We start from the raw sequence: 27564 nt of genomic DNA on the forward strand, positions 1-27564 counted from the left end.
CCTCCAGCCAGTCGGTGACCCAATTGACTGTGTGGGTGTCGAGACCACAGTCCCCCAGTTTCTTAATGAGAACAGGGTGAGAGACAGTGTCGAAGGCCTTCCGAAAGTCCAGGAAGACTATGTCCACTGCTACCCCTGCATCTAATGATTTGGTGATCTGGTCGTAGAAGGTCACCGGGTTGGTCTGACAGGACCTGCCTCTAATGAACCCGTGTTGGTTGCCCTAAGCATGACCTCCCCTGCTGACCCCTCGTGGATATGTGCCAGAATAATTTTCTCAAAAGCTTGCCTAGGATCGAGGTAAGACTAATTGGCCCATATCACTGGCTTCTGACTGTATCACTGGCTTCTGACTGGGAGTCCTGCCTCTTCTCCAGCTAGGGCTAAAATGCCCCTCTAGCCTGAGGGTAAGCTTTCTTATTCCCCAAGCCCCTCCACCTGCAGCTAGCCAGACCTATTGTCTGGCCTGAGTTCAGGGGTTGATTATTAGACCTTGCAGCCCTGCCAGTTGCCTGTCCTTTGGATGCAATTACTTCAGCGGTTGGCCACTCCTTAGGGCAGAGCTACTGGCCATTGCAGGGACTGTATCCCTTTTCCTTTGGCTGCTTACCACCTGGATTTTCTCTCTGAAGGCCTTGCAGCTGCCTTTTTCCTCCCATAAGTTCCCTTTTCTCTGGGCTACAAAGACCGTGCTCTTAAAGGCCCTTGACGGTCCTGCTGGCCTCATAGTCTTCCCCCAGTAACAGGGCAAGGATTGTCTGTTACACCTAGATATAGTTCTGCTCCAGTGACATTATTGAAAGCTTTTCATCAAGGATATCATTATTAAGTGATTGAGCCGAAGAGTTAAATATTTGTAGTTATATCTGGTCTATTTGTTGCTGCTTTGTGAGAGATTTGTGGAACCCACAACACAATTTTTGATCCTAGTGGATTAGCCTGTTTTTGAACTGTCATCAGTCCGTTGGAAGGCTAAGAGATGCACTGGTCTGTTCTTGTGCTCTCCGGTTAATTTACAGAGCAATAAACCTTCAGGCAATTATGGATGTCTGACTGTGAGGGAAAGCCTGTACGAGCCAGACAGCCTTATGTGGATGTGAGGGAAGAATAGTCATAGGTGTGAATGGTGACAGGTTTGGAGGCCACAGAAAAAAAAAAGGTTAAGTGTTTACGCAGTGTGGTAAATGCATAATGAATACAATGAAATCTCTTTTTTTGTTTTAGAATGCACTTACAACATCTGTGCAAGCAGACAAAACTACTTCATAGTAGTTTGACCAGAAAGAAAATATTCTGTTCTTCCATCACTCTTACTTAAAACTTAATTGTACTACAAAATCTTAAATACCAACCACTGGACAATATACAAGTACTTATTTGAACAGATCAATACCCATCACCAAATCTAAATATAACTGTACTTCCATTCCTGTGGAAGTGCATTTTGGATTTGTATACCACCTGCTATGTGAAGATCTTTAAGCTATTTACAAGTACTAATTAGTTATGTTTCACACCATGATTATTAACTGTTTTACAAATGGGAAAAATAAACTGCTGATTAAGTGACTTGCCGAGACCTCATAGGCAGTCACTAACAGAGCTGAGATCACAACCAAGGAGTCATGACACAAATGCTTCTCTCTCTGAAATCATGTGGACACAGGTTTGTAGTGCAACATTGAATGTTACCCCAAGCTCACAACATTTCAACAGACCAGGCCTTCAAGTGTTTGCATAGCCTATTCTTTTTCCATCTTCTGCTCCCATCCTAGTGTTCCCCACACCAGACATAGACATGCTTTCTTAACTTCAGCAGGAGCCAGTGACCTAACATTCCCATTACATGTACCCTCAAGGAGTATGGTTCCCCCTTCTACACATGTATGCAAGGTCTTTATACAAGGTCTCCACTGTAGGCACCATGGGGCTGCTTCTCTCATTTTCTTGCCATCTAGAGTCATCAAATAAGTGTTACTGTCTGGTTCACATCAAAGTATACCAAGAGTTGAAGTAGGAGAGGAGGAAATAGTGTAACTAGTTTTGAACTAAGGCAGGAGCATATGGCATCCTATAATGCTTAGCATGGTAACTAGGGAGCCCTCAGAGACTCCCTCACAGCTACTCATTAGAGAAGCATAAATTCATAATCCATAGTATGCTGTTGCTAGGGAACCACTCGCTACATAATCCATAGCATGGTGTTGCTAGAGAATCTTTGAGCATCGCTCTGGGTTCCTGTATGTGAGCTCTGACACGTTGTGGTTCGAAAGCATTGGAGCAGACTCGATTAATCAAATCTGCTCTGCGTTCTAACTAAAATGCTCTGATATTGCCGCAGTGTCACATGTATTATCCTTCATGGATTTAAAAATAGCCACTGGGGAGTTTTAACTAAAGCTCATCAAATGAGCTTTAGTTAAAGCATCCCATGGCCATTTTTAAACACGCAGGGGCTTAGTACACATGACACTGTAACATTTTAATTAGAGAGGCTCTCTGGGAACCACTCTAAATAAAATGCCCCCCATCCCTCCCCCTCAGCACATTTATAGGCACCCTATGGGCATTTTTATACATGTATGCGTTGCCTGGGCTGTGATGTATGCAGTTGTATAAGTGGTGAAACACATGTCAGCGCTAAGAAAATGGCAGCGGTGCCCCTTTGAACTAAAACACCTTGAAGGTGCTTTAGTTCAAAAGTGCACCACCACCACCACCATTTTCTGCATGCTGACGCACATTTCTCCACTTTATACAACTGCACATGGTGCACTGCAGTTTGCCTCAGCTCACGTGTGGAGCAGACTCGATTAATCAAGTCTGCACTGAAGTGGAGGGTATCTGGTGCATCGCTGGAAAAAAAATGTGTGTTTAAATGTTCTATATGATTGACTAATTGGGATACTAAAAACATTACCTTTCCCATTACTTATTGGTATGAGGAGAGCAGGCAGGCTTGGGAAAAGGCAGCAGTCCTTCATAGCTAAAGGATGGTGCATTTGCCATCTTGTATCCAATGAGGATACCATAATGGTGCCAGACTGTGTATAGGAGCAGGCAGGAACCAGGCCATTGGGCCCCATGTAAGATCCCAGGGATAAGTAGACAATGGTCAAGAAACCTACTAAGGTATATCTTACATGTGAGGGGTGGATAGAATCTGAACCTTTTAGCAACACTCTAGAGAGGGTCTGATGCCTACTCGCATGACCAAAATCCTACAATGTGTATTTATGCCTACAGCCTCACTCCCAGTCCCTGCACTGTGGACCTCCGTGCTCCTCCCTCCCCCCAACAAAGGCTCTGTCTACATGAAGGGGTTATAGCTGTTATTGTTAATTCCCTTTATCAAGTTTTATATTCAGGGTGGAGCAGGATCACCAATATTCTTTGATAATCAACAGGAATATGTAGGGAATTGTGCAGTGGCTTTAACTAATGACAAGATGAGCTGTTTCAGTTTTTGAAGATGGGTTGGCTGTTTACTTAATGTTTTCTTAACCTTCTTCAGCATTACATTAAACACATTAGCATTGCAGTTACAGAAACACAAATGTGTTCTTCCAGCTGCTGCTTTGATTCCACTTGGTGAAGCAAGAAACGCAGATACATATGATGCACTGTAGCAGCACTGACTTTTAAATATTAATGTTAAGTGCATGTCTCTTGAATTTGATGCGACCCTTATATTAGAAACATGTAATTAGAGAAATGCAGTAACAAATTGCTGGTGATTGAAGGTAGAGGTAAAAGACGTTCTCTTCACCATGCACGAGAGTTACTAACACAGCTTATTGTCACTTACAGAATTTCTTTTGTTTTAAACAGTGTGGCATCTGAACCATGTTTGTTCAGGTTGATTGGTGCTCTGTGCCTGTGTGGTAAATCAGTTCTTTTTATTCCCTTGTGCGTGGAAACAACAGACCTTTTCTTCCTATGTGGCCTGTGACCAGGCTGTCTCAGACTGGTGTCACCTGATACAGTATCAGACGTTGTACCAAATTAAATTCACTGTAGCAGTCAGGTTTTTTAATTAGGTGTTTAATAGCAAGAAGATGACAAGAGAGAAAGCATTAGAGGGATAACATGTTAGATCAAAGGCCAACACTGCACCCTGGATAGCTGCAGTGTGTAGAGGAGGGGCAGCGTCCAGAAATTTGCTGCTGGATAGAGAGATGATGCCACCTTTTATGCCACCAGTGCATGTCAAGCAGCCAAAAAACAATGATTTTCAGCAGCAAAAAAGAGATGACATCTCCATTAGTAGCAGCAAACTACCAGCCACTGCTCCTGCAACTCTCAGCACTGTCACTCCTCTGCCTTCCCCACTGCCAAACCCAAGCTGCTTCAGAGAGGATGAAGAGTACAGGGGGGTTGGAGGGAGAGGGGATAGGAGGGTAAGGTGCCATCCCAGCTCCATTCTGCACCCCCATTAGGCAGTGCCCAGGGCTCATGCCCTGCTCACCCAGCTATCCTTAAATTACTATGTTAGATACCAAACTCAAACTCACCGCATCTTCTTTGGAGTTGTGGAATAGACACAGCTGGGGGTTAATACTTCTCTCATTGCTTAAATGAAGGGTTCAGGTTTCAAAAGGGTTTAAGTCCCAATGAAAAAAAAATGACTTCATTCCTTTGAATGAAGCTTAGGCTCCTGAAGGGTAAGTCTCTTTGAAACCTGGACTTGAACTTCCATGTCACTTAGGCACTTTTTGAAAGTGTTACTGAAAATTGCATTTAATCAGAGTAGAATAATGACTTCCTTCTGACCCTCCAAGCCTACCACTGTTCCCAGCCTTCCTGCCGGATCTTATTTATATCTTAGTCCAGCTTGCACATGTGAATGATGTGTCCCCTCAAAAAAGTTAAGCCTTCCTAATTATTGACTTGTCCTCTCTCCAACTAAAACAACTATCATACTGGTGTTTCTTTTTTTCTCTGATCCAGATCTTTAAGTCATGTAGTGCTTTTCCTGGTGACTGACTGCTGGTGACACCATTTTAAGAGCTCTTATCAGGTCAAATGGTTCCATATTTATGGTTCTGAAGTTGTTTAGGCCTGCCTTCATTCAGGCATGACATAAGCATGACGGTTCTTAATTTTAGGAAAGGCAGATTCACCAGCATCACAGAACTGCACCTTACCTAAAACAGGAAATGCAGTAGCTTGGGTAGCTCAGGTAAAGAAACTCCTTCAGAACAGAATGAAACAATCTGGGGGATGTTCTGAGTGAAACTAACCCCTAAAGCTTGGCAGCCTAGTTTTGTAGACTTTGAATTCATGGATTATTGCTGTGCAGACACTGCCAGCAAATGGTTCTATGAATCTTCAAATAAAATTAGGTTTTTTCCCCACCTATGCTAGATAACTCAGTGGTGGGGTCACCACAAAAGAAGTGAAGGTTTAATGTGCATAAAGTTACAGTGTGGTTGATGATGATGAATGATCTCTCTTAAATATGGAATGACTTAAGATCTACAAGGAATGTAATGATTTCACTTCAAGCAGCAATGAGTAAACAGTGCCAATCTCTGTTAAAAAATTAAAATGAAGCGCTGGTGAAAGAAGACAAAACTAGTTAACATTTATGTAATGCTTTTTAAAAAAAAATAAAAATCAAGAGATAGTTCATAACCATATCAGCTTCACCTTTGAAAAGCATGTTAAAATACCACAGAAAGTGAATCTAAGAAAGGGACATTTGCAGAGATTTTCGATTTTAGGAAATGCCCTGATCTTTTTGGCATTTTGCCTCGTCTGAATATTTCCGTTTCATTTTTATTTGTTGCATGACATCTCATGCCTCCCATACAGACTGTATTTCCTCAAATCCAAGACAAGATTTTCCCCCTATTCTGTGTGGGATGAAAAGTCCCTAGTCTTCGATTTGAATACAAAGTGGTAGGCCAGGTGGCTCTGGCTCCAGCCCTGACCTAGAGTTGAGACAGAACTGGAGTTGCAGCTTCTGTCCCATCTGCCAGCTGCCTCCTGCAGCCTCTGTGTCTCCCTATCATCTCTGCCTCCTTGCCACTTCTTCCCTCGCCCCTCCCACTGCTGCTTACTCTTAGTTGCAGCTCTGACTCTGGGGACATGGAGCACATGCATGGAACCAGCAGCATGCCTACAGGCAGCAGCCATGCTGGTTGCAGCAGCTCCAGTTCTGGCTCTAGGTGTGACATGGTGCTGGTTCTTCCTGCCCCCTATAGCTGTTGACTTTCCCTACCACTGCTTTCTCTGCTGAAGCAGTGAGAAGGACAAATTTAAGGAAAAAAATTATTGGAGATGGCCCCTCCAAATATTAGATTGTCAACATGGAAAATTATAACAATTTTACTATTGAGCGATCATCTTAAATGTGAAGTTATCTTGGATTTAGGTAAATATGGTACGCATTTATACATGCATACAAATATGCATGCACACACATCTAATGGAGGAACTGATTTTAGATATCATCAAAACATATTTGTCTGACACTTAAACTTAACGTAGCAATGTAAATTCTGCCCTCCCTTTCACTGGGGTCATTCTAAAGTCAATGAGATGTAGAGTTTATGGTCTTAAATTTCAAAGAGAAAAAAAATTGGGGGGGTCCCCCTTCCCCTTTACAGAATTTAAGCTCCTTTTTAAGCTTTGGGATAGGGATTTTTTGTTTGTTTACTTTTTTAAAAATATGTTAGCCCTAAATAAATACAGGGCAGCTATTACTTGAAGCCGGGGGGGGGTGGGATTATTAGTTTTACTTTTTATATTCTTTGAAATAGTGAAATGGATATACATGTAGGTATACATGAGCTGTTTATATTAGTGTCTTATATTATTTGTTTTAATTAAAGCAGAGCAAATTTTAGCACTGTCCTGGTTATTCCAAGATAAATAAAAATAACCACTAGGTACTTGCTTATTATTCCTAGACTAACTTACAGTTATTTTAATTACCTGATAGTAAACAAAATGGAGGAAACATGAGTCAATGCATCAACATGTTGACAGACTGACAGGATGCCTTGTCCCTGCTGGTGATTTGTTCTTTGGCCTTGGGGAAATCACTTTGCCTCAGTTTCCTGAGCTGAACAGTTGTAATAATAAAGTTGACCCAACTTTGTAAGGTGCTTTGAGACTTCCAAAAATGAAAAATCATTCTGCAAGTAATAAGGACTTAATGGCAAGACTTAAGGGGAACTTATTTAAGGTATAAAAGGAGGAGTCAAGTTTGTGTAAGATTTTTCCACCTATTTCAATATTAAATAGGACCTTACTGCACAAATTGCATCCCTGTAATTAGTAGAATGATTCACCTGGTAAGGCACAACTCAACACAAGGTGTTATAAATGCTTATAATTAAATAACTGACTATTAAGTGGTTTATATGTTATTACAAAGAAGGGTCCCAGGCCTAGCCCAGATGTAAGCAGACACAATTCCCATTATCCTCAGTGGAAGTTGCTCTAATTTATGCGATGGTTGAATTATGTCCCTAGTCTCTCTTTGTCTACACATCAACCAATACTGCATATCTTCGCAGATATGATGCTGTTGGTACGAGCATGAAAAGCAAAATGAAATTCAAACCAAGGAAGCTTCCTTAGTTTGGGCTTTCATTATAAATGTGAAATTCAGGTCAGGCTTGTTGAAAGGATCGCTCAGTTTCAAAGGAACCCTGACTGATTGATGTTTTCGCGTATTAGTCTGGCAAAATTAGTAATTGCAGCTGATTTTGCTTTGAGTTTTTAGGTTTGTTTAGATCTGAAAGTCAAAAAAATGACGGGAGTGCATCCAGGTAAAAGAAAGGGGGAGGAAGCAGATTCATATTGTCCTTAAGAACTAAGCTGTTATACATTTCTACTAGTGCATGATTCCCAAGTTCTAGGTGTGAGCAATTCCATAGGCAGTCCTTTGAGGAGAAATATAGTATTGGTCTCTGATATTCTGTATAGGTTATGATGGCAAGTAAATTTCTACTATCTTCTTCGTATAACTCTATTTTTTGACATCTGTAGTCTAAACATTTCATTATAAGTGAAACTGAAGTGAATAAAATAAGTCAAATATAGAAGTGCTACGTAAAGCAAATCAATTTATTACTTTTTTATTATTCTACAGTTTGAGATGCTGACTGGTTCATTACCATTCCAGGGGAAAGACAGGAAGGAGACAATGGCTCTCATTCTCAAGTGAGTATGAAATCCGTTTAGTCTACCTACGTGTTATCTGAGCTCATTGAATGAGCTGTTGAACCTAAGCATACAGAATGTATCTAAGAACAAATACACACAGAAGATGAATTTTGAAAACTGTGTATAAGGGTTCACATTACTACAAACTGCACTGCTGAGTCTGCTAGATGGTTTGAAAATCACATCCAGAATAAATTATAGGAAATGGAATGGGTGGTTTTTGATAAACCTGTCGAGGGGGCTTTTCAAGGAAAATATTTGAATGTAATAAAAGACTCACTTATAAAACATGTACAAGGGGGAGCAGAGTTAAGGTGGTGAAAATTCTGTGTGGTAATTTCTTGACTTTTAAGTCCTTCACTTTCCTCCCTTCACATTAAATCAATGTTGAGCACATGCATAAAAGTTTGCAAGGTTGCGCACATACTCCCTGTCAGGTCCCTTGACCCAGTCAATTTTCTGATTTCTTTCATGTACCATTGAAGTACCAGAGCTATTCGTAGAAGCCTGAGGTTCTTAAACAAAGCAAAATATACTGTTTATTATTGCTCTCTTCCTATTTTTAAACAGCCATTATGGCTCAAAAACATTCCCAAAAAATTTTGCACTCGGACTTTGGAATTTATTTGTGCTTGACTTTGAATGAGGAACAACTGGGGGTGGGGGGCGGGGAGAAGAATAAGATTGCCAACTATAAAGGGAAACAATTGAAAAAATGTAGAAATATCTGCAAATAACCCCTTAGAACCCTTGTGCAACCTTAACTGTGTGATAGTATAAGGTGCTTCAGGTCTCATCCTGCTCCTATTGAAGTCAGTGGCAAAACTTCCTTTAGCTTCAATAGGAGGAAGATTATGCTGTCTTTTTGTAATCTGTTTAGGTATTTGCACCTTTGGTGACAAATGCGTGAGAGTATGTACGTGTGTGTGTGTGTGTGTGCGCGCGCGCACGTGCGTGCATGCATGCCCCAATTAAGTTAAGCTATGAACTGCAGCTGTAAATATGAAAATTTGGAGGAAATGTTCTGTCCTTTCAGAGCCAAGCTGGGAATGCCTCAGTTTTTGAGCATAGAAGCCCAGAGTTTGTTGCGAGCCCTCTTCAAAAGGAACCCGTCCAACAGATTAGGTATGGATTTCTGCATTTTCCGTTTCTGCTGTGTAGAATGTGGCAACAATAATTTCTTTCAGTGCATGGTAATTGGTAGGTGTCCTCTCCATTATATGTGCAAGTGTATTTACATTTGTCATGCAGTAAACCATAGGCAATACTGGGCATAGTAGCAAGAAAATCAGCCACACCACTGGAATCCAAGGCTTGAGATTAATTCATAATTTATTTCTTCACTGAAGAAGTAGTGTAGATCACCAGCATTTCTGAGCTGAGTAATATAACCCCTGTGGATAATCACATAGGAAAATAAGACACTAATGACATTTCTAATGATCTGTCTATAATTTTGGTCCAATTTGGGGAGGGAGGCCAAATTCTTCTTGCATCTCCATCCATATTACATTTCTGTGTCGTCTTATTTAGCTTCCTGGGAGCATTTTGAACAAGGACCCTCCCTCTGGAATACCAAAAAAAATAAATACCTCCTTTATCATAAATGCTTTTTCTTTATCTTTCATCTTAGCTCCCATTTAAGTGTTAATAAGTGTAGAGGAAGTACTTGAGATTACCTAGTGCTGTCTCTACCATTTAGAGTTCCATTAAGAAGGTACTGGTGTTCTGGGGGGGATATCAGAAGAGACTTGGTAAATGGATTCAGTTTATAGTAGTAGGTGCCTCCTTTGAAATTGTGGTTGTTAAATTGTTTATGCTGGGAAGACCAAGAGTAACTGTATCGAAGAGGAGTTTACTAAAAGAACACTGCGGGTGTATCTACACATGCATTTGTTCAAAGATCAATTTATTTGCAAGTAAACTGTTCATGACTAAATGCTCCCGGGCAAGCATCTACACATGCAGGGACATGGGACCAGACTTGATGCTCCTAGCAGCAAACTATTCCCACTTCCTGCAGCCCTGCAATGGGCCCCTGCTGCCACCAGTGGGAGATCAAGGCTTCCCCTTGTTACTAGCCTGGGGCTGGCAGGAAGTACAGGGCCAGGAGACAGCTGTCTCTTGGGCAGGGCTGAGACAATTCTCCCTGCCCTCAAGGCAGCTGCCTGCTGCCCAGGTGGGGACAATGTCCCCCTGCCCCGGCAGCAGGGAGCTCCCAGCCCCTGCTCCCTGACTGGGTCAAGGGACTTGGAAGGAGCTGCAGGGGAGGGACAGGTCCCAGCCCCCAAGATCCCCAGCCTGTTCCCCATCCAACTCTATGTTCGCAGAGCTGAGCAGGGAACAAGCTCTCCAGCCCCTGCCCGGCAGTTGTGGAGTGGAGCAGGTCCCAGCCCCATGCCCTGATCAGGTGATCAAGGCATGGGGCTTGGAAAGAGCTGCAGGGGTGGGGCAGGTCCTAGCCGCCTGCGCCATCCACCAGTGGGGCAAGTATCAGTGAGCCCCTCTGCCCCATGTGTCAGTGCAGTGGCCCAGTCAGGGGCTCGCTACTAGATGTCCCACCGGTAGACGGGCTAGGGGGCCAGGATCTGCCCAACCCATGCAGCTCTTTCCCAGCCCCATGCCTCAATCACCTGATCAGGGCACAGGGCTGGGACCTGCCCCTGATGGGGACAGTTCCCAGCTCCCACTCTACAATTGCAGGGCTGGGGCTGGAGAGCCTGTTTCCTGCTCAGCTCTGCAAGCATGGAGCTGGATGGGGAACAGGTTGGGGAGCTTGGGAGCTGGGACCTGCAGCTCCTTTAAAGTCCCCTGTCTCAGTTAGGCAGCTGGGGCTGGGACCTCCCAGCCCCCACTCTGCAATCACTCAGCTCCATGAGCATGGGGGCTGAAGAGTCTGTTCTCCACTCAGCTCCCCAGCCTGTTCCCCACCCAGTTCTGCGCTCATGGTGCTGAGCAGAGAACAGGCTCCCCAGCTCCTGCCTTCCGGGAGCTCCCAACACCAGCTCCACAATCAGGGACCCAGTGCTGGGACATCCTTATCTCCCAGCCCAAGTTCCGCAGTTGCATGGCTTGGGCTGGGAGATCCTTGTCTCCTAGCACCTGCTCCACAGTTGTGGGGTTGGGGCTGGGAGACAAAGATCTCCCAGCACCAGCCCCATGAACACAGAGCTAGCTCTGGGAGATAAGGATCTCCTAGCTCCATGGTCACAAATGGGGAGTGAGGGCTGGGAGATAAGGATCCTCATCTCCCAGCCCCTGCTTCACCATCATGATCTTGGAGCAGGGGGCTTGGAGCTCCCTGCTTCCAGGGCAGGGAGACATAGTCCTTGCCAGAGCTCTGGTGGTGGAGCCCACCCTTGCAGCAGGCAGCTTCCAGGGGCAGGAAGCTATATCCTACCCCCTGGTGGCTGGCTGACCAGGAGCAGATTTGCTCCTGGGCAGGCATCTACACAAGCACTACTGCGTCGTAACTACTCATGAGTAAATTTGCTATTTGCATCTGCAGGTAGCAAATTAGTTGCTATTAGCAAGATTTACTATGCAGTAAGCATGTGCACATGTAGATACAATGCTTATTGCACAATAAACTATGCTACTTTACAGTAAAGCATCTTGTGTAGACATGCCTTGTGCTACTATTAATTAAAGTATTGCTTTGTTCTATGAAAATATTTTAAGTTCTTTCTACCTCCCTAATCTCTTGCTCTGTTCTAGGCAAACAAGGGAATGACATCAAAGAGAAGAGAGGCAAAAGGAAAAAAGAGTAGTTGCAGGAAGATTTAGCTTCTCATTCTTTATTTTGACAGCTCTCCTTTTTCTCCTACCTCCATTTCTATTAGTAGTTTATCCCTCTTCTCCTCTCTACTGCCAATTTCATGACTTTTCCTTTTCCCATCGTTAAAAGTTTTGCAAGTCTTTACCATTGTTTCTGTTGCTGCATCCTAAGCATGTTCATCTTCTGCCATGTTTAGTTTTGGGGGAATTACTGTGGCCTTACCTCATAATAAAGGACTCTGTTTCTGCAACTGACAAACTAGCAAATTAAGGAACTAATCAAGTTATTGCTTCTCATTGTCTTTAGGATATTTTAAAAATTCCAAGCGCATTGTTGTTTATCACTGTTGTAGAGTCTCCACTATTAAGTAATACCCCACTATGAAATTAGACACAGTTTTCAGGGAAGTGGAAGGCAAGACAGGGAAATTTAAAGCCCAAGATTCTGAAATTCAAACAGAGGATGTCATGGAGAATGGATTGGAACTCTTGTCCAATTAAACATTATTTTTTTCCGTTTCATTATTTAAGGTTGCACTATCAGTTCTGCCACCAGAAGAATTTAAGTCACTAATATTATGTATCCTGTACTGGATAGTCATAAAAAATGTAGCTTTGAGATAACTGCTAGATTTTCAGAGCTTTTATGTTAATCATAAGGAAAAATTTATATTTGTGTAGTACAATGCTTGCATTTATTCTTAGCCCTATAGTAAATGGATACGCGGATGGAAACTGTGGGCTTGCTTATATGGGAAAGTATCCCAGCCATTCAGATATAACTCCGCCATGTGGATATTTTGTTCTGGAATAAAAGTGATTTTACTCTGGAGTAATTATGCTTTTCAGAAAATAAAGGAAACAGTTGCTTTACTGTACAGCTTTCATTACCGCCATTTAGCCATGTTCTATTTATGCTCTCCTATATACCTGCTATTCAGTGGAAATTGCATTCAAATCTTTTAGGGGGTTGCAAAGAAAAGACCTCAGGGAAAAGAAGGAAAGTGGCTCTTCAACCCTGCAAGATCTGCCATAGGAAAAGAAATAGCTAATTGCTCCTGGTTAAATATGTCATTAGCTGACATTAGCTGCCAAAACCTCCACGGGGCTGATTTATTACTTTCCTTTTGGAGAAGAAACCACCGAATAGTGTAAATACTGAGAAACCTGTGAAGAGCGATACGTTGTTCCCTTCTGTAACTACTTATGCTTCTAAGATTTTTTGGACTAGGGACAAGAGTAGGAATGCAAAGCTAAATTGAGCAAATAACTTGTTCCAAGATGTGTTCAAGCAAGTAATGCAGGAGTGTTTTTTTTTTTCTTTTCTTCTGGCATCTGTACTTAGCTGTTCAAGCACTTGAGGTGGTGTTGAAGGTATGCTATGTAGTGCATTTGAGTCTACATGTAGCAGTCACAGCATTAGTATTCTGACAGACAGCTCTTAGCAAAATGCCTGGCAGTCCAGTTACATCATCATCTGGCTGAGCCATGGATCTTGCAATTTCTAATAATGATGTGTGTTTGGAAAATGGAAGCTTCTTCTCAGTATGTGTCCTCAGGCTGCTATGCGATCTTTCAATGCTTTGCTGGCTACAGCAGTACTCATGTGTAAAATGAACATTCATCTTCAACTGTATGTCAGTGTGGATCCCAATATAGATGCTTGTGCTCTGAGTTAACCAAAAACAGCAGTGTTTGTCAGGACAACACTTATGCCCTCTGCCATTACCTGTTGCCATGAGAAGGTGTAAAGAATGAAGTGGCTGTACCGCTCCTTCAGCTCCCTCCTACTGCCCATAGCAGCGAGATAAGAATTGATTAGTGTTCAGCTCACTAATTTTTAGATTCAACTAAACTTTCCTCAAGCCTGACTTTCCTCAGAGCTCTTTTGATACCACGTTGGTTTTACACTGCTGGAATCATAGATACGCTTCTTGACTAAGTGACAATGTCTAGACCCCACTGCTCCCTATGCAGGTTTTGAACCCTATCTATTATGCCAGAACCTAAACCAGTAGTGCTCAGTTAATGGCCCAAAGTGACTGGATCTGATCTGTGGCACAGGGATCAGCAGCTCGACCTGGCGTGTCCCCTTCTTTGCCACCACAACAGAACCATCAACATTCCTGGATCTTACAGCTGCACCTCCAGAAATGTTATACTGTATATCTCATCCAGTGCACTAAATACCCTGATGGAAAATATGTAAGAGAAACCAAACAACTACATATCAGAATGGATGCACACTGGAAATCTATCAAAGACAAGAATACTCGACTACCTGTGGGGGGCTACAGGTAAAAAGCAGAGAATCCTGTTCCAGAAGGGTTTTCTCCTCCAAAAGGAAAGATGCATAGGAGCAACCAAAGAATGTTTTGGAGGCACAGATGCAAAAGATCCTGCAATATAGGACTATAGGCTGCTCCTGAAACAAGTGGAATAGATGGTCAGTTCTCTAAAAGTGTGTCAGGCAGCATCAGCTTCAAGTCAGGTCAACCAAGCAGCCTTAATTCTTGTGTTTCCTAACTTTTGAGGGCTTGACTTTTCAATGTGAAGTTTTTTACATTTTTTTTTAATCTCATGAAATTACTTACATAGAGCAGTGCAGGGGAAAAGGTTTTCCATTTCACAGAAAAAGGATTTTGAGATTTAGAAATATTTTCATTCTGAACTGGAAAGAACAAACACATCTCAAAATGATTTTAAAAACTGGCAGGCAGGCAGTCCATCCAACCTATTAGGCAGGCAACCCAAGTAGCTCACCTACCTATCAAATGAACAGCTCAGAAGCCAGGGAGCCTGCCTGCCCCCCCGTTTGGACAACCCAGAAACCAGAGAGCTGGTCAGCTTGATTAGTCAGTCAGTTGGCAAGCTAGCTGCCAGCTCTTGGGACAGCCCTGGATCATAGATAGTTGCCTGATAGTCACAGGATGCTGAGACTTGGGAATCCTGTGTTCAAGTCCAGGCTCTGGAGTGGAATATTCTTCGTTGATGGGGAACTTTTCTGCTCTATGACCCTCTGCTTGTCTGCATTCTCCTCCCCCATGTCTGCATCCTGTCCTTGAGATTGCTCTTTTCATGGATTCCAACATTATACTGAGGATCCAAAGTGGGAGTGAATTAATTTTCAGGGCTTCCTAAACTGTTGAAGCCAAGAGGGGTGCACAGTGGGATCCACAGAAGAGAAGAGATGGAAGCAGTGGAAAGTTGGTGGGAACTACCAGGTGCAAATCACTTATGAAGAGAAAGCCACTTTATTTATGAAGCTAAGTAAGGATTTAGGAGCTTAACTTTTAGAACTTGCTATGAAAATTCTAGCCTAAGGGTTTTCTCCATTTTAATAACGAGTAATTGCTGACAATAATGGTTTTAAAACTTGATGCTTACTGTAGTAATAAAGGGATTGGGTTGCAAAGTAGAAATTAATTATAACAATAAATGAAGAATCTGAAGAAAGGTTTTTAAAGCAAAGGCAAAGCAAAATGAAAAGGTGGTTTTTGTCCTAAATTAACATTAATAGTAATTTTGGGTATACTGGTGATAAAATGATTGTGGATAGCTGAATTAGGACTAATGGCATGAGAATGTGAAGGCAGGATGATTAAAACAGATTGTTTTTCGTAATGAGAGGAGCAGAATTTAAATTAGCCGACAATTGGTCTAACCATTTGGCAGAAGGCAGTACTTAAAAGGAATAATGTGGCTTTGTAGATATGAGCCGGCAATGGGTTACGTATAAAATCCATAGTTAAAGGAAAGTGGAGTGAGACATTTTGGCAGAGAAAGTCCCTTAAAAATTAAATGAAGCATACTAAAATAAAGATGATCAAGCGCTTGTTTTCAATCACTGGTTTAAAAGTTTAGTAATCTAGGAAGCATATGCATTTTCACCAACAGCATTTCTAACTCTAGCAAGCTGCAAAATACAACTTACAAATTACTTGATTTTGATTTTCATCTTGCCTTCCTCCCCCCAACTCTCTGTATGATGTTCTAACAGATAGTGTTTAATAAACCACTAGAATTAGAGGTGAATCCCCATTATAAAATACTGCTCTGACACTTTAGTTGTTTTCAGGTTGTGAATGCTAGAATAATATTAGAAGTACAAGGAGGGGGTAGAGCAAAAGGGAGGGTGGTAATCCCTTTTATCCAGTTTTATTTTTAAGGCCTGGTACCTTAAAGAAGGTTTATGATATAGACCCTCATGCTAGGCATTGTTTACCCAGTTTTGAGTCAACCATAGTATGAATTATACCAGGGGTGTCCAACTGGTGGTTCGTGGGCTGCATGCAGCCCTGAAGGGTTAGTATGCAGCCTGCTGGCTCCCACCCAGCTGCCGTTCCCCGACCTCCCCCCCCCCCGCCTGTTGCTTTTGCCGTGGAAGCCGGGTTTCTCAGGCCTCCCCCCACATCCTCCCCATTTGGTTTCTACTTTCTGCTCACACTCCTGGGTTCGTAACAGCACAGCAGGAGACTGCCCTCATGGCATGCATGACTGGGAGGGGGAAGAGCCAGGTTTCCTGCACTGTGCACATGGTAGGAGGTGCTCACTGGGTTGCCCATATGGTGGGGAAGAGCCTCGGCGGGGGTAGGGGGGTGTCCACCTTCTGGTCAGCCAGGGACCACATAGTAAGCTTCCCCCAGGTCTGTGGCTCACCAACACAGTGAGCATCCCCCAGGTCTGTAGCCCATACCTCATGCAGCCCCCCAGGTTGTGGGCCACATGGTATGTGGTCCCTGGCTGACCAGAAGGTGGACAGCCCTGATCTATACCATCTGCTATAAGTGTAACATGAGTCCAATATCACTCCTGTCTTAGCATTAGCTACACATCCCACTAAGTCAGGGAGCAATGACAGGCCAGTGCAGTTCTGAGTCCCTGAAGGAGTGAATGGCTAGGCAATCACAGGACAAACACTCAGGAAGGGAAAGGACTGGCAGGCTATGTAGATGTATCCAGATACCCAAACTTTTGGAAACAACAGAGCCTGATTCTTATTTGTGCTAAGGCCTTTAATACCATGACGTTTTTACACCAATCAGATAGCGAAATGATTTCAGGGCCCCTTTACACTGCTGGAATAGCATAAGGGGACCTTAGTATAATTGAGAATTCATGCCAAGAAAGTATAAGCTGAAGGTTTATTTCAGTAGGATCTAGATAGTACCCAAAGCAGTAATTGTACTTTTCCCTCCCCCCACTTTCCTTAGCTTCCCCAAAGAAAATGGTTTTTAAATTGAAAACACTTTTTTGTTCCGTCTTACAGCATTTTACTGAAATAACAGGTCTCATTGCTGTAAAGAACTTTCCACTGTGTCAGGGTCACTGTATACCTTTCTCTCTCAAATTTGGAATAAGCAACGTATTTGAAGTGATTTGATGGAAAGAATTCTGAGACCATAAAAGTAGTAAAGAATATAATCCACAGAAACTGCAAATCAGGAAACCTTTTCTGTTCATTTCTGAACAACTAACTCAACAACTTCCACACTTCTGACAGTGCCCCTTTTCCTATAACAATTCAATAATAAAACAACAGGAAAAAGTAGTATAAGTGTAATTATTGTTTGTAGGCATTTTTAGTTGAACAGTTGAGGTTTAAAATAATTATATGCTCATAACCACATTCTTAAAAAATAATTGTATTCTCCATTATTAACATGTACTGCTTTTATATAAATCCTAATGTTTTATGGAATGTACTTCAATCAGTTATTTGCTGTTGGTGAAAATAGTGTTCAAATGTCCATTTTTCAAGGGTCCTCTGGGCAAATCACACATGCTCCAGTAGGTTATAGGCCACTCTTCAAATATCAGTGACTTGAAAGACTACATTAACACTGCTTGAGGCCTAGGCCTGGAAAGGATCATGGATCAAATTTAACACCCTAACAGAATTCCTCTTTGACTTTAAAAGGGCTACTGGCAGGCATGAAGAATCTGACAGAACTGTTCCTGTTGCAGAATCCTAAATGGAACAAACAATAGATAATAAATATTGTATTTTCTCACAAAGGCCACCCCAAATAAGACATGCACCTTGTTTTGGGGTAGGCAGAATGAAGAAGCAAATAGATTTCCAGAGTTAGAGTTACAGCTGTATACACAGGGACAGAACCTAGTCTTAATATCACTCATGCTCCCTTTCCTGTTCAGGGGAATGTTACAGTTTGAACCCTTTTCACAACTGAATTGATAGCTGCTCTTGGCAGCTCTGCCAAATGCTGAAGCTGTAGCTGCTGAAGACTGGACTCCATGGGCAGACCTAGGTTTTTTTAATAGAGCTAAAAATATTCTTCAGGATTGTGAAATAGGAGAAGAGAGATTAGCAGTAGCTAAATTCTTTAGAAGAATTGCAGAAGAGATAGCTTGAGTAGTGGAACATCAAGACCATTTAAAGGAGAATGGGTCATTAACACCTGTTGAGTGAAGATGGAGTATCAGGAGTTAAGTAGATTCTTATTGTTACCAATAGGATTCTTTTGCCAGAGACCTCCAAGGATTGACCCAGCCCCTCATCTGATGTGGTATCAAGTGAACTTTAATAGTAACCCCTAACACTATTACAAATTTCCTCCCTGTAAGATGACCTGGCAAATGGCTCCTTTAGACTTAATAGAAGTGAGCTTCGGTGGTACCAGCTTTGGGTCCTCTGCTGGGTGTATGGGATGTTTGTTTCCAGCTTTCCCACTGTTTGAGCAGGAATTCCACCAGTGCCCTCCATCTCCCCAGAGCAACAACACAAACACATAGCTGTTCCTTTGTTTGTCCATTATTTTTATAACTTTCTCATCCCAAGTCATCCAGTCCTGAAGTTCCTTACCTCATCTTTTTAGGTAAGATACTCCAATCCTATTCAGTTTTTGGTTTTGTTTCATTTCAGGGAAACTTATATACCTGGTTTGCCTACTATACTAGTCACAGCAATCACTTTTCCTACTGCCTTCTAAGGCAGTCTGTACAATTTTATTGCTTAGTTCTGGGAAGGCATAGACTCTAAGAGCCTTAGCATAACACAGTCTGCCCACTACACTAATAAGTCATAAAATTGATTCCTTCAGTTCTGCCTTACTAGAAATGCTACTGTTGGTAGTCTAAGCAGAAAAGCAGCTTCACTGCTTAAGATATGCATCACAGTTGTGGAAAGCCAGTCCTTTTTTGTGAGTATTATTTGTGAGTAAATATGGTAGGTGGAGGGGATGTTGATGAGATTATCAGCATGTGGTGTGGGCATTACATGGTGTGGTTATGTAACCTACTACATATTCACCTTTTATTCCGAGGTCTATCAGTCCCTATGAAATTAGGTACCCATACTGATTATCTTGTCCTGTTTGCATGTCTCTTTATCAAAGAACATATATTTATTGTTACTGTTATAATAGATGTATGTCACGATACAGCCACCTCTGGGATGGCCATGGTGGTCCATAGGGCACCATGACCGTGCCAGCTCTACCTTATGGGTGCCTTCTAACCTTGCCTGCCACAGCTTGCTGATATAAATGATGAATTGGGAGGCTGCCCTTGAGTTGCTGCCCAGTCACAGTCCTGACAGACTCCTCTAAACCCTGTGGGTTGCTAGACCCCATTACTGCATTCTACACTCAAGAGGTGCCTTACGCTACCCTTAAGCCTTATGGGCTAGATGCGGGACTCCAAAACCGCCCATTTATCGCACCCCATGCCTCGCAGATGTTATGTAGACATTGTCTTCTTGTGTTCAGGCCTCAGCTTAGTCCAGCCTCAGTAACTGCACCCTCTGACACTGGGATCTGCTCACCCCCTGTCACTGCACCCTTTCTGGCACTGGGGTCTCCACACTGTAGTGTGTCCTAGTGAGGCCTCCTCCTCCCCCAATAGCCTCAGCCTGGTCCACTGGTTTAAATAACAACAGGAAGCACAAGCTTCTGGGCTACAACACAGCCATAACGTAAGGTCCACATTCTAACCCCTTTTAGAAGACAAGCTTCTCTCTCAATTTACTGGGCCTCCCCCAGCCACCAGTACCTATGAGCTCCTATAGCCCCTTAGGCCTACCAGAAGCAAGACAGGCAGTCAAGCATCTCCAGTTAGCTTCCTCTCTGAGAATGCCTTCCCCCTTTGCTGCTGCCAGAGAACTAACTCTCTAGTCCCAGCCCTGGGGTTTATATGTGCCCAGGGCCCTGCTTTCTGCTGGGCAGCTGACCGGGTGCAGGTGCAGGCTAATTCCCTCATTAGCCTGCTGCCACAGTAACCTGCACCTGTGGGTGTTCTGCCTAGCTCCTAGGGCCCTCTCTCTGGGCAGTTTCTGCCCTTAAAGAAGCAGGCATCTTAGTGCCCTGCAACAGTGTACATTTGATGAGCAAATATTAAAAGGTTCTCTCATAGAGTTTGTGACCTGATTTTCAGAGGAGCTAGGCACGGAGCACTCTGCTTTCCCTTTAACTTCAGTGTAAATCCTGAGTATTCTTCTCCTGTAAAAATTAGACCATTAACAACCACCGTCTCTTCATTGTAATACATTAACATGAGATGGACTCAAACCATGAACTTCATAGCAATACATTTTTAACATTCCAGAGCTCTAAGGCAGGGGTGGCCAACCTGCAGCTCCAGAGCCACGGGTGGCTCTTCGGAAGTTAATATCAATCTCTTTGAATCTTTGCACAAGCACACCAGCTTCCAAATGGAGATGCATATTAACTTCTGAAGAGCCAGATGTGGCTCTGGAGCCACAGGTTGACCACCCCTGCTCTATGGTATTTCCAGCTAGGATTTCTGTTTAAGTGCATCTTCCAAACCAACTTTAGTGTAAGTGGAATTAATCAGATCATGATATTCAGATATGGAAGTAAGGAAGAAAAGCATGGTGTTTGAGATGTTTATACTTATACCTGATTATAGGATCATGGGAGAGGAGGCCTGGAAGGGATTTCAGTCTCTGTGAAAAAGATGAGTCATTCCTGCCACATACTGATGTCAACTGTTTATGAGGAGACAGCAGCAGTGAATTGCATTGGAAAACAGGGATAGGGGAAAAAACAAAGGAGCAGAAAAGAAAAGGGAAAGCATCATCAATCATCCACATCTGAGAGAAGGCTACCAGCTAATGTAATCAGATACTTAGGGGCTTATCCTCATGCACTGAGGCCAATAGGATGTTTTTTCCATCCACTTCAGTGAGACCAGCATTTGGGTATATGATTTCTGTCATATGTTAATGAAGAAGCATTATATAAGAAATCATGAAGCTCTGTTATCACCTCTGTACACATAGACTCCACCATTGCTTCTTTTAAGCACCATTTCTGGATGTCATTTTCTTCTGACAGTGGCATTACAGTAATATAATCCTTCTGATTTAATCAGTTGCTTCTTTTTCATACAAAAATCAGAATTAGCTTACCCTGATATTTCGTAGGTCATTTGGTCAGTGTACTGAACTTAGAGGATGTATTCAGCTTCCTATTAAGAAGTTGGAACAAAGTTTGTAGCTGGCCAATTCTTTATTGATTTCTGGAAGTCTCTTCTATGTTAACGCTGGAGCAGGAAGGGAAATATAAGCTATAAACTCCCCTGTCTGATCAGCTACTTTGTGTACTTGCCTGACAGCCCTGCATACACTGAGCAAGCATTTTTTTTAATACGCAGTTATCAGCAAGTGTTAAGCAGGCTGTAGGAAGCCGTTCCTGGTCAGTGCACTTTGGCAAACACTAGTAAGGTCTTGCGTGCAAGAAAAGCAGATGTCCCATTTTGTAAAAGCTTGAGTTTACAAAACCTGTTATAAAACTGCTGGTAAGTTGATCTTCAGGAAGCACAAAGCTTGCATATAAAGATGCAGTCCTCTGAGATTCTGACAGCTACTACAGGGTGCTCAGCCACCTGACCTCCCACTGATGTCAGCTGGAATTAATGTTTAGCACATAGCAGATGGGACTCAGCACCTCAGAAAAACCGGCCCCCAAAAATGCAATGCAGAGTCTTCATATCCAGATTTTATTTCCCCTGGAGGAGAATGAAAGACATTATTAATAAAATCAAACGAACCAAAAATATCGTACACTCCACTAAATCTGACAGCTGTTTAATTATTACTGAACACCTGTTGATTTTCCTGAATGCACTGAAGCAAGTAAACTAAGGTGCTGAAAAGAATGAAAAAGGATGTCAAATGAAGACATAAGGTAAAAGTAATGAAAGAATTAGATATATTGCAATAAAATCCCAAAGGAGTTTCATTAAATCATCTATGGAATAAAAAAGAAATATAATAAAATTGTCAATGAATGAACAGCATTTGACATTCAGGGTTTTGGTACCAATGCAAATGAAAGGGTTGTATCTTCAAATGGGCACCCATGGCTTTGAGATGCCCAAAATTGACTGACAGTTTTGAAATTCTGAGCATAATGTTATCTACACTACAGTTTTCCCCACCTGTCTCTTTCATTAATTAGATAATAAGACATATCTCCAATGACTTAGACTGAGGTGTGAAGTACAAGTGTTAGGTAGCGGTAATACCACTGGATCGAGAATTCCTCAGCATACTCCTAGTGTTGCCTGCTTAATATGTGCCACATGTCAGAAGATTATTTGCATCTTATAGGAACCATGGGAAGTTAGCTGTGAAGATCCTACATAAGCTTTACTACACAACCTGACATCTTGAAGTGTTTTTTTTTCCCTTGCTCACTGTGTTTCCACTCATGAAATATTTTGGAACATATATGTGATGGCTTATACAGTTTGTGGTATTTCTCAGTTCTTTTAAGTAAAATAGGTAGTTTGGTGGGAGTTTCGCATTTTCCAGAAAAGGACCATACATTTCATATTGCCTGTGGCAGGAAGCCACCTTTGTTTCTCCCCAGAATCTCTGCTCGGTGAGAATTTGATTAGGATGGGCCCAGCAGAGGAGACACACCTTTACCCTATCTCTTTAGGTAACCTGAGATGGATACATTCCTGAGGGAGGGGGGAAACCTGCTCCCTCTGCCTATGGGACTGGTATCACCTACCTGGGTGAGGGGCATCTACCTGGTGGGCTAAAGTCTGCCCAGCACCTAGTGATGTATTTCAAATTGGTTGGCCAACAGCCAACAGGTGCTGGCTTCTATTGGACCAGGTGAATGAGGTCACAGGGGCGATATAAGTTAAGACTGTCCAGGGGTGGGGGCAGCAGCCATGTGGGGGACTTGGACTTAGAGAGGAGCTTTACCATCTGAAACTGGCTCTCTCCCCCATAACTCATGAGCTAGGAACGACCTGCCTCCAGAGGGAATCTCCAGCAGCCTCGGGATGATGCTTGTGAGTAAGCTACTCAAGATCTGGTTAGATATCTAGCTGGCAGTAACTCAGATGCGTGATCAAAAGTCTACCTCAGCCAGACTGTTTTGCTCTATGGGATTTCTATGATATTGCTCTATCTTGTACTGTATTTTCACCCTGCCCCCTGTAATCAATAAACTTCCCCTTTGTGACCGGTGTAGGAGACTTATTGAGGGGTGGGTCTAAAGTATGCCTAAGAGGCCCCTTAGGTCTGTGGACTAAGAAGGACTTTCCTTTTTGGCCACCGACTTGGGGAAGTGCCCCAAGTGCTTGTACTGGGTCAAGTACCCATTGGACTATTAGGCCTGTGTTTCCCCAAGGACACAGAGCTTAAGAGAGTCCCCCCTCAGGGTGATGGCAGCTTATGTAACCCCCAGACTCTGCGGTGGCACTGGAAAGGAGGTCTGCCAGGGCTTAGGCACCCCTGGAGAGACACGTGGAGTCCGGAAGGTGGACAGGCGTAGTGAGATGGGAGGCTCAACGCAGGAGCTCCCCCTGCTAGCCCACCACATTGCCCATTCCTTGTGGCTCGGCTTTACTCTGACTCGGTCTCTCTCTCCCTCTTTTATATTGTCTTGGCAGGTGCTGGCCTGGATGGAGTTGAAGAAATTAAGCGTCACCCTTTTTTTGTTACTATAGACTGGAATGTAAGTAGAGCAGTATTGTTTCTAATTGTATTATGGGATTTGGTAGAATTAGTGAAGACCAGCTGGAAACTGGATCTGTCATGTAAAAAAACAAAAGAAAAGCTTACTTGAATAAAATCTGCAATACATGACCTGGGAGTTAAAACCTTTTGATTGGCATTCATGTTTCTCTTTTAACACCAAAGAAAATAAAGGTACATTCAGCATCCACAGCTTTTTCAAACTTCTTGTTTATATTTTGTTTAATCAGCTGGCTCATTATGATGCAATTTGAATCTCTTTCCAGAGGTTCACAGAATAACTACTACATTGCACTCTGAAGAACTTAATGCCCCAAAGCAAGGAGCAGGATTAGAGTGTAATGGAGCAGCTCTAAATAAAGAATTCCTGTGCTATTTCATATTGAAAGCAAAACAAAGCTTATGGTCTTCATTTGGAAAAAGGCACTGCTGGAGAAAGCTCTCTGTTGATCTGGGTCTTTCTATCTATGTGTTTATATATTCCCTGTAAAATTATTAGGCCCATGTCTGTAGGCCTGCTGAGCTGTGTTTAGTACAGAACCAGAGACACAAAGATGGCTATAAGCCACCTTTGTGTTGTGCAAATCCAGAGGCTGCCAGAAACCAGTTTACCTCTGGGGTAATTTTAGAGCAGCCTTGGGACTATCCTAATTTATGACTACTCATAGCAGCCTCAAGGGACAGTACGGGCTGACAGAGATTGTAAAGCACAAAAGTGCTCTAGTTATGTCACAGCCCCTCTTGTACATCCTTGGGCTAAGAAGGCAGTTGGGGTGTATTTTAAGAGCTGTTATAGGTGGCTGGACAGCTCCTGAAGTACCCTATGCTGTAAGAACATTCAGTCAACCAGTAGCTTTTTTACTCCTTTCTGTCACTGTAGGGCACAACACATGCAAAGCCCAGGCTAAGGACTCATCCTTACATATTGTGATGGGAACTATAGAAAAGCATAAAGTAGCTCAGTGTGTAAAGACTAGATTCTCCATTATAGAGCATGCAGTTCAGCCATCCAGAGCAGGAAGCAGCAGCTTTCCATCTAAATGGTGACTGCCTACTGAGATGACAGACTCATTTTGTTTCAGCATTTGAAATTGGCACAGCAGACATTTTAACAAAAGTAACGCTGTGCAAATAAGAAGTGTTTAACATGACGCAGGAGACAGTAGGCAATAGTTTGTCTTATTGAAGTCAGTTACATTTTATAGACTAAGTACAGATGGTTAAATAGCCTGAGGCTGAATTGATCCAATCTTCTCAGGTTAGTCTAATCTGCATAGACAAAAACAATGAGCAGGTGAACAGACATTCACTTTTGATTCCAGAAATGCAGCCACATGCCTGCAGTGGCCCAGGCCAGAAGCTGGGGGGTGCTAGAGCACACTCCCTGCTTTGCTGGAACAGACAGCTTGGACCAAGGCTAGCCTGGCCACCTTGCAAGGGGGAGGGAGTAGAGGGGGGAGGTGCAAAACATCCTGGGATGCTGGGGGACTGTGAGTTAACTTGAATCTGGAGGGGATCTGGGACAAAAGTTCAATAAACCAATTTAATTAAATCAGTTAAGTCTGATACTACCTCTATGCAGGTTTATCTTAAACCAGTTTAAGCCATTTTGAAAGCAGTTTATGTGCCCTGAAATTCTGTTGTGTTACAAATTTTAACTCGTTTCCAATTACTTATACCAATTTATGTGTAATTTCTGTCCCTGGACATAATGATTTCACATCCTAATTCAGGTAAACATCTGATTCAGACTTCTAACAGGTTTAAAATGAGCCCCTGGTGTAGTTTCAACTTTGGAACTACCACTAATACACATTCAGATTTTGTTCAAAGGTACAAACTTTTAGGTAAAAATAAATGTATAGACTTTTCTAGTTCTGCCTGGGTCTCTGGTTCTTGGACTTTTCTGCTGGCCAGTTCCTTTAAAAATTCACTAATCTCATTTTATCTGATGTCTTTTATGGTATTTCTGTGGCACCAGTTACTCTAGTATTAATACTCTAGTATTAAGATTGTATTCACTGGACATGTGACATGAAGCAAGTCATATGGCTACTAGTGTAACTTCTGTTTGAGGGAAAACAGTGTGAATGTACCTGAACAGTCAGATTCTAACCTTTCTCCCTGGCTTCATAAAGAAACTAATCCTTTAGAAAACACTGAGTTCATTTGAACCCAAATCATTTCAAACTACAGGGAGTGTATGTCCATGAAAGTATGTTTTACACCCTCAAAGCTCAGGAGCCAGCTTTGAACTGAACTCAAAGGAGTTGGCATGTCACTTGGTAATGTGCTAGGAGATGATAAAATGATTTTCACTTTCAGCCCAGCTGATTGTCCTCCCATTTCTCCATGCATTACATTCTCAAATTCTCTCTCCATTCCCAGTTTTTACTAATATTTACATTTCATGTTGATCTTTCCATATTTAACTAGTAAGGCCCAAATCCAACTGCATCTTTAGGCAGCTATTTAGCCTATATTTGTCCTGCTGTCCTGCTGCACTGAAGCTGCTATAGATGCTACACTTATGCCTGATTGCAATCCTGTTCCAGCTGGATAAGTGCTCAGAAGGTTAGTTGGAAAAAAAACATAGCTAGTAACAGAGAGAAGACCCTTCATTGTTTGGCCCAGTAGTTTAGTTGTTTGGCATATGTTCAGGAAGTGACAGATCCAGGTTCTTGGCCTCCTTCAGCCAGGGGTGGAGAGGTTTAGGAAGTAAGTTTTCATTTCCCACTTCAAAGAAAAGTTTCCTAGTCCCAGGACATGGGGTAGGCAAGGCCAGGTACATTCTCCTTCCTTCCTGTTGGAGTTGGTCCACTGGGCAGCCAAGAGGAAAAGAGATGTAGGGCTGGAAAAGACCAAGCCAGAGGCATCCTTGCCTTATAGTTCAGGGTGATGGGCATGACCAGAGAGGGCACCCTGGGGTCTGGCCCCTACCCTCAATGTTGAGTATGTGATTTGCATTGAATTAGTCATTGGCTAAAATGGATACATAGCAGTGAGAGCAGGGCATTACCCAGTACTGACTTATTCTCCTTTGGCTCCACATAGCTTTTCCTCCTGGCTGCCCAGTGGGCCACCTTTAACAGTAAGATAAAAGGGTGCTCTTCATCCTGCTGAACACGTCTGGTAATTAGGACAGTTCTTTGGGAACTAAGAGAAAAATCAGGCCCTGCTCCGGCTGGCATAGCAACCCTCAGATGCACTGTGACTGCATTAGCTACTCTTGGGAGCCGCTCAGCTCTTACCACGCTGTATGGCTCAGATTAATCACTCCAATCCAATGTGATTTATGTTTAGAGTGCACCTGTAGGATGGGGAAGTGTCATGAAACATCAGTACATTAACCTGAGTTATATTTACAGAATTTTCTCTGTACCTATCCAGCCTTAGTTTGACGTCACTTAAGCCCTTTTTCTAAACAGCAGACATTCAGGTGGACTGTGTTAATTTCAAAATGGCTTGAGTCAGCATGAGCTTGGCAATAAAAGCCAGGCTTTTATGTCTAAATAAAAAGATTCAGGCAGCTGTTTACAAGCCCTCCATAGACTGAAAGACACAGAACTGGGCAGTAGGAATGCGTCAGAACAGATGTGTAGTACTAATTTTCTATGAAATTCTTG

At 42.7% G+C, this 27564-nt stretch overlaps 1 protein-coding gene across 2 annotated transcripts in view; it reads left to right on the forward strand.

Moving 5' to 3' along the window:
• Window positions 1–27564, forward strand: part of RPS6KA2 (ribosomal protein S6 kinase A2) — a 537755-nt gene that overhangs the window by 408916 nt on the left and 101275 nt on the right. For both annotated transcript variants that reach the window (XM_019549973.1, XM_019549974.1), the window contains 3 exons: window positions 8108–8178; window positions 9218–9306; window positions 23854–23918. In XM_019549973.1, coding sequence (XP_019405518.1) covers window positions 8108–8178; window positions 9218–9306; window positions 23854–23918 — 225 coding nt within the window. The remainder of the gene's footprint in view (window positions 1–8107; window positions 8179–9217; window positions 9307–23853; window positions 23919–27564) is intronic.

The sequence above is a fragment of the Crocodylus porosus genome, unplaced genomic scaffold, assembly GCF_001723895.1.
Source record: "Crocodylus porosus isolate Cpor-Errol unplaced genomic scaffold, CroPor_comp1, whole genome shotgun sequence".
NCBI classification, from domain to species: domain Eukaryota; kingdom Metazoa; phylum Chordata; order Crocodylia; family Crocodylidae; genus Crocodylus; species Crocodylus porosus.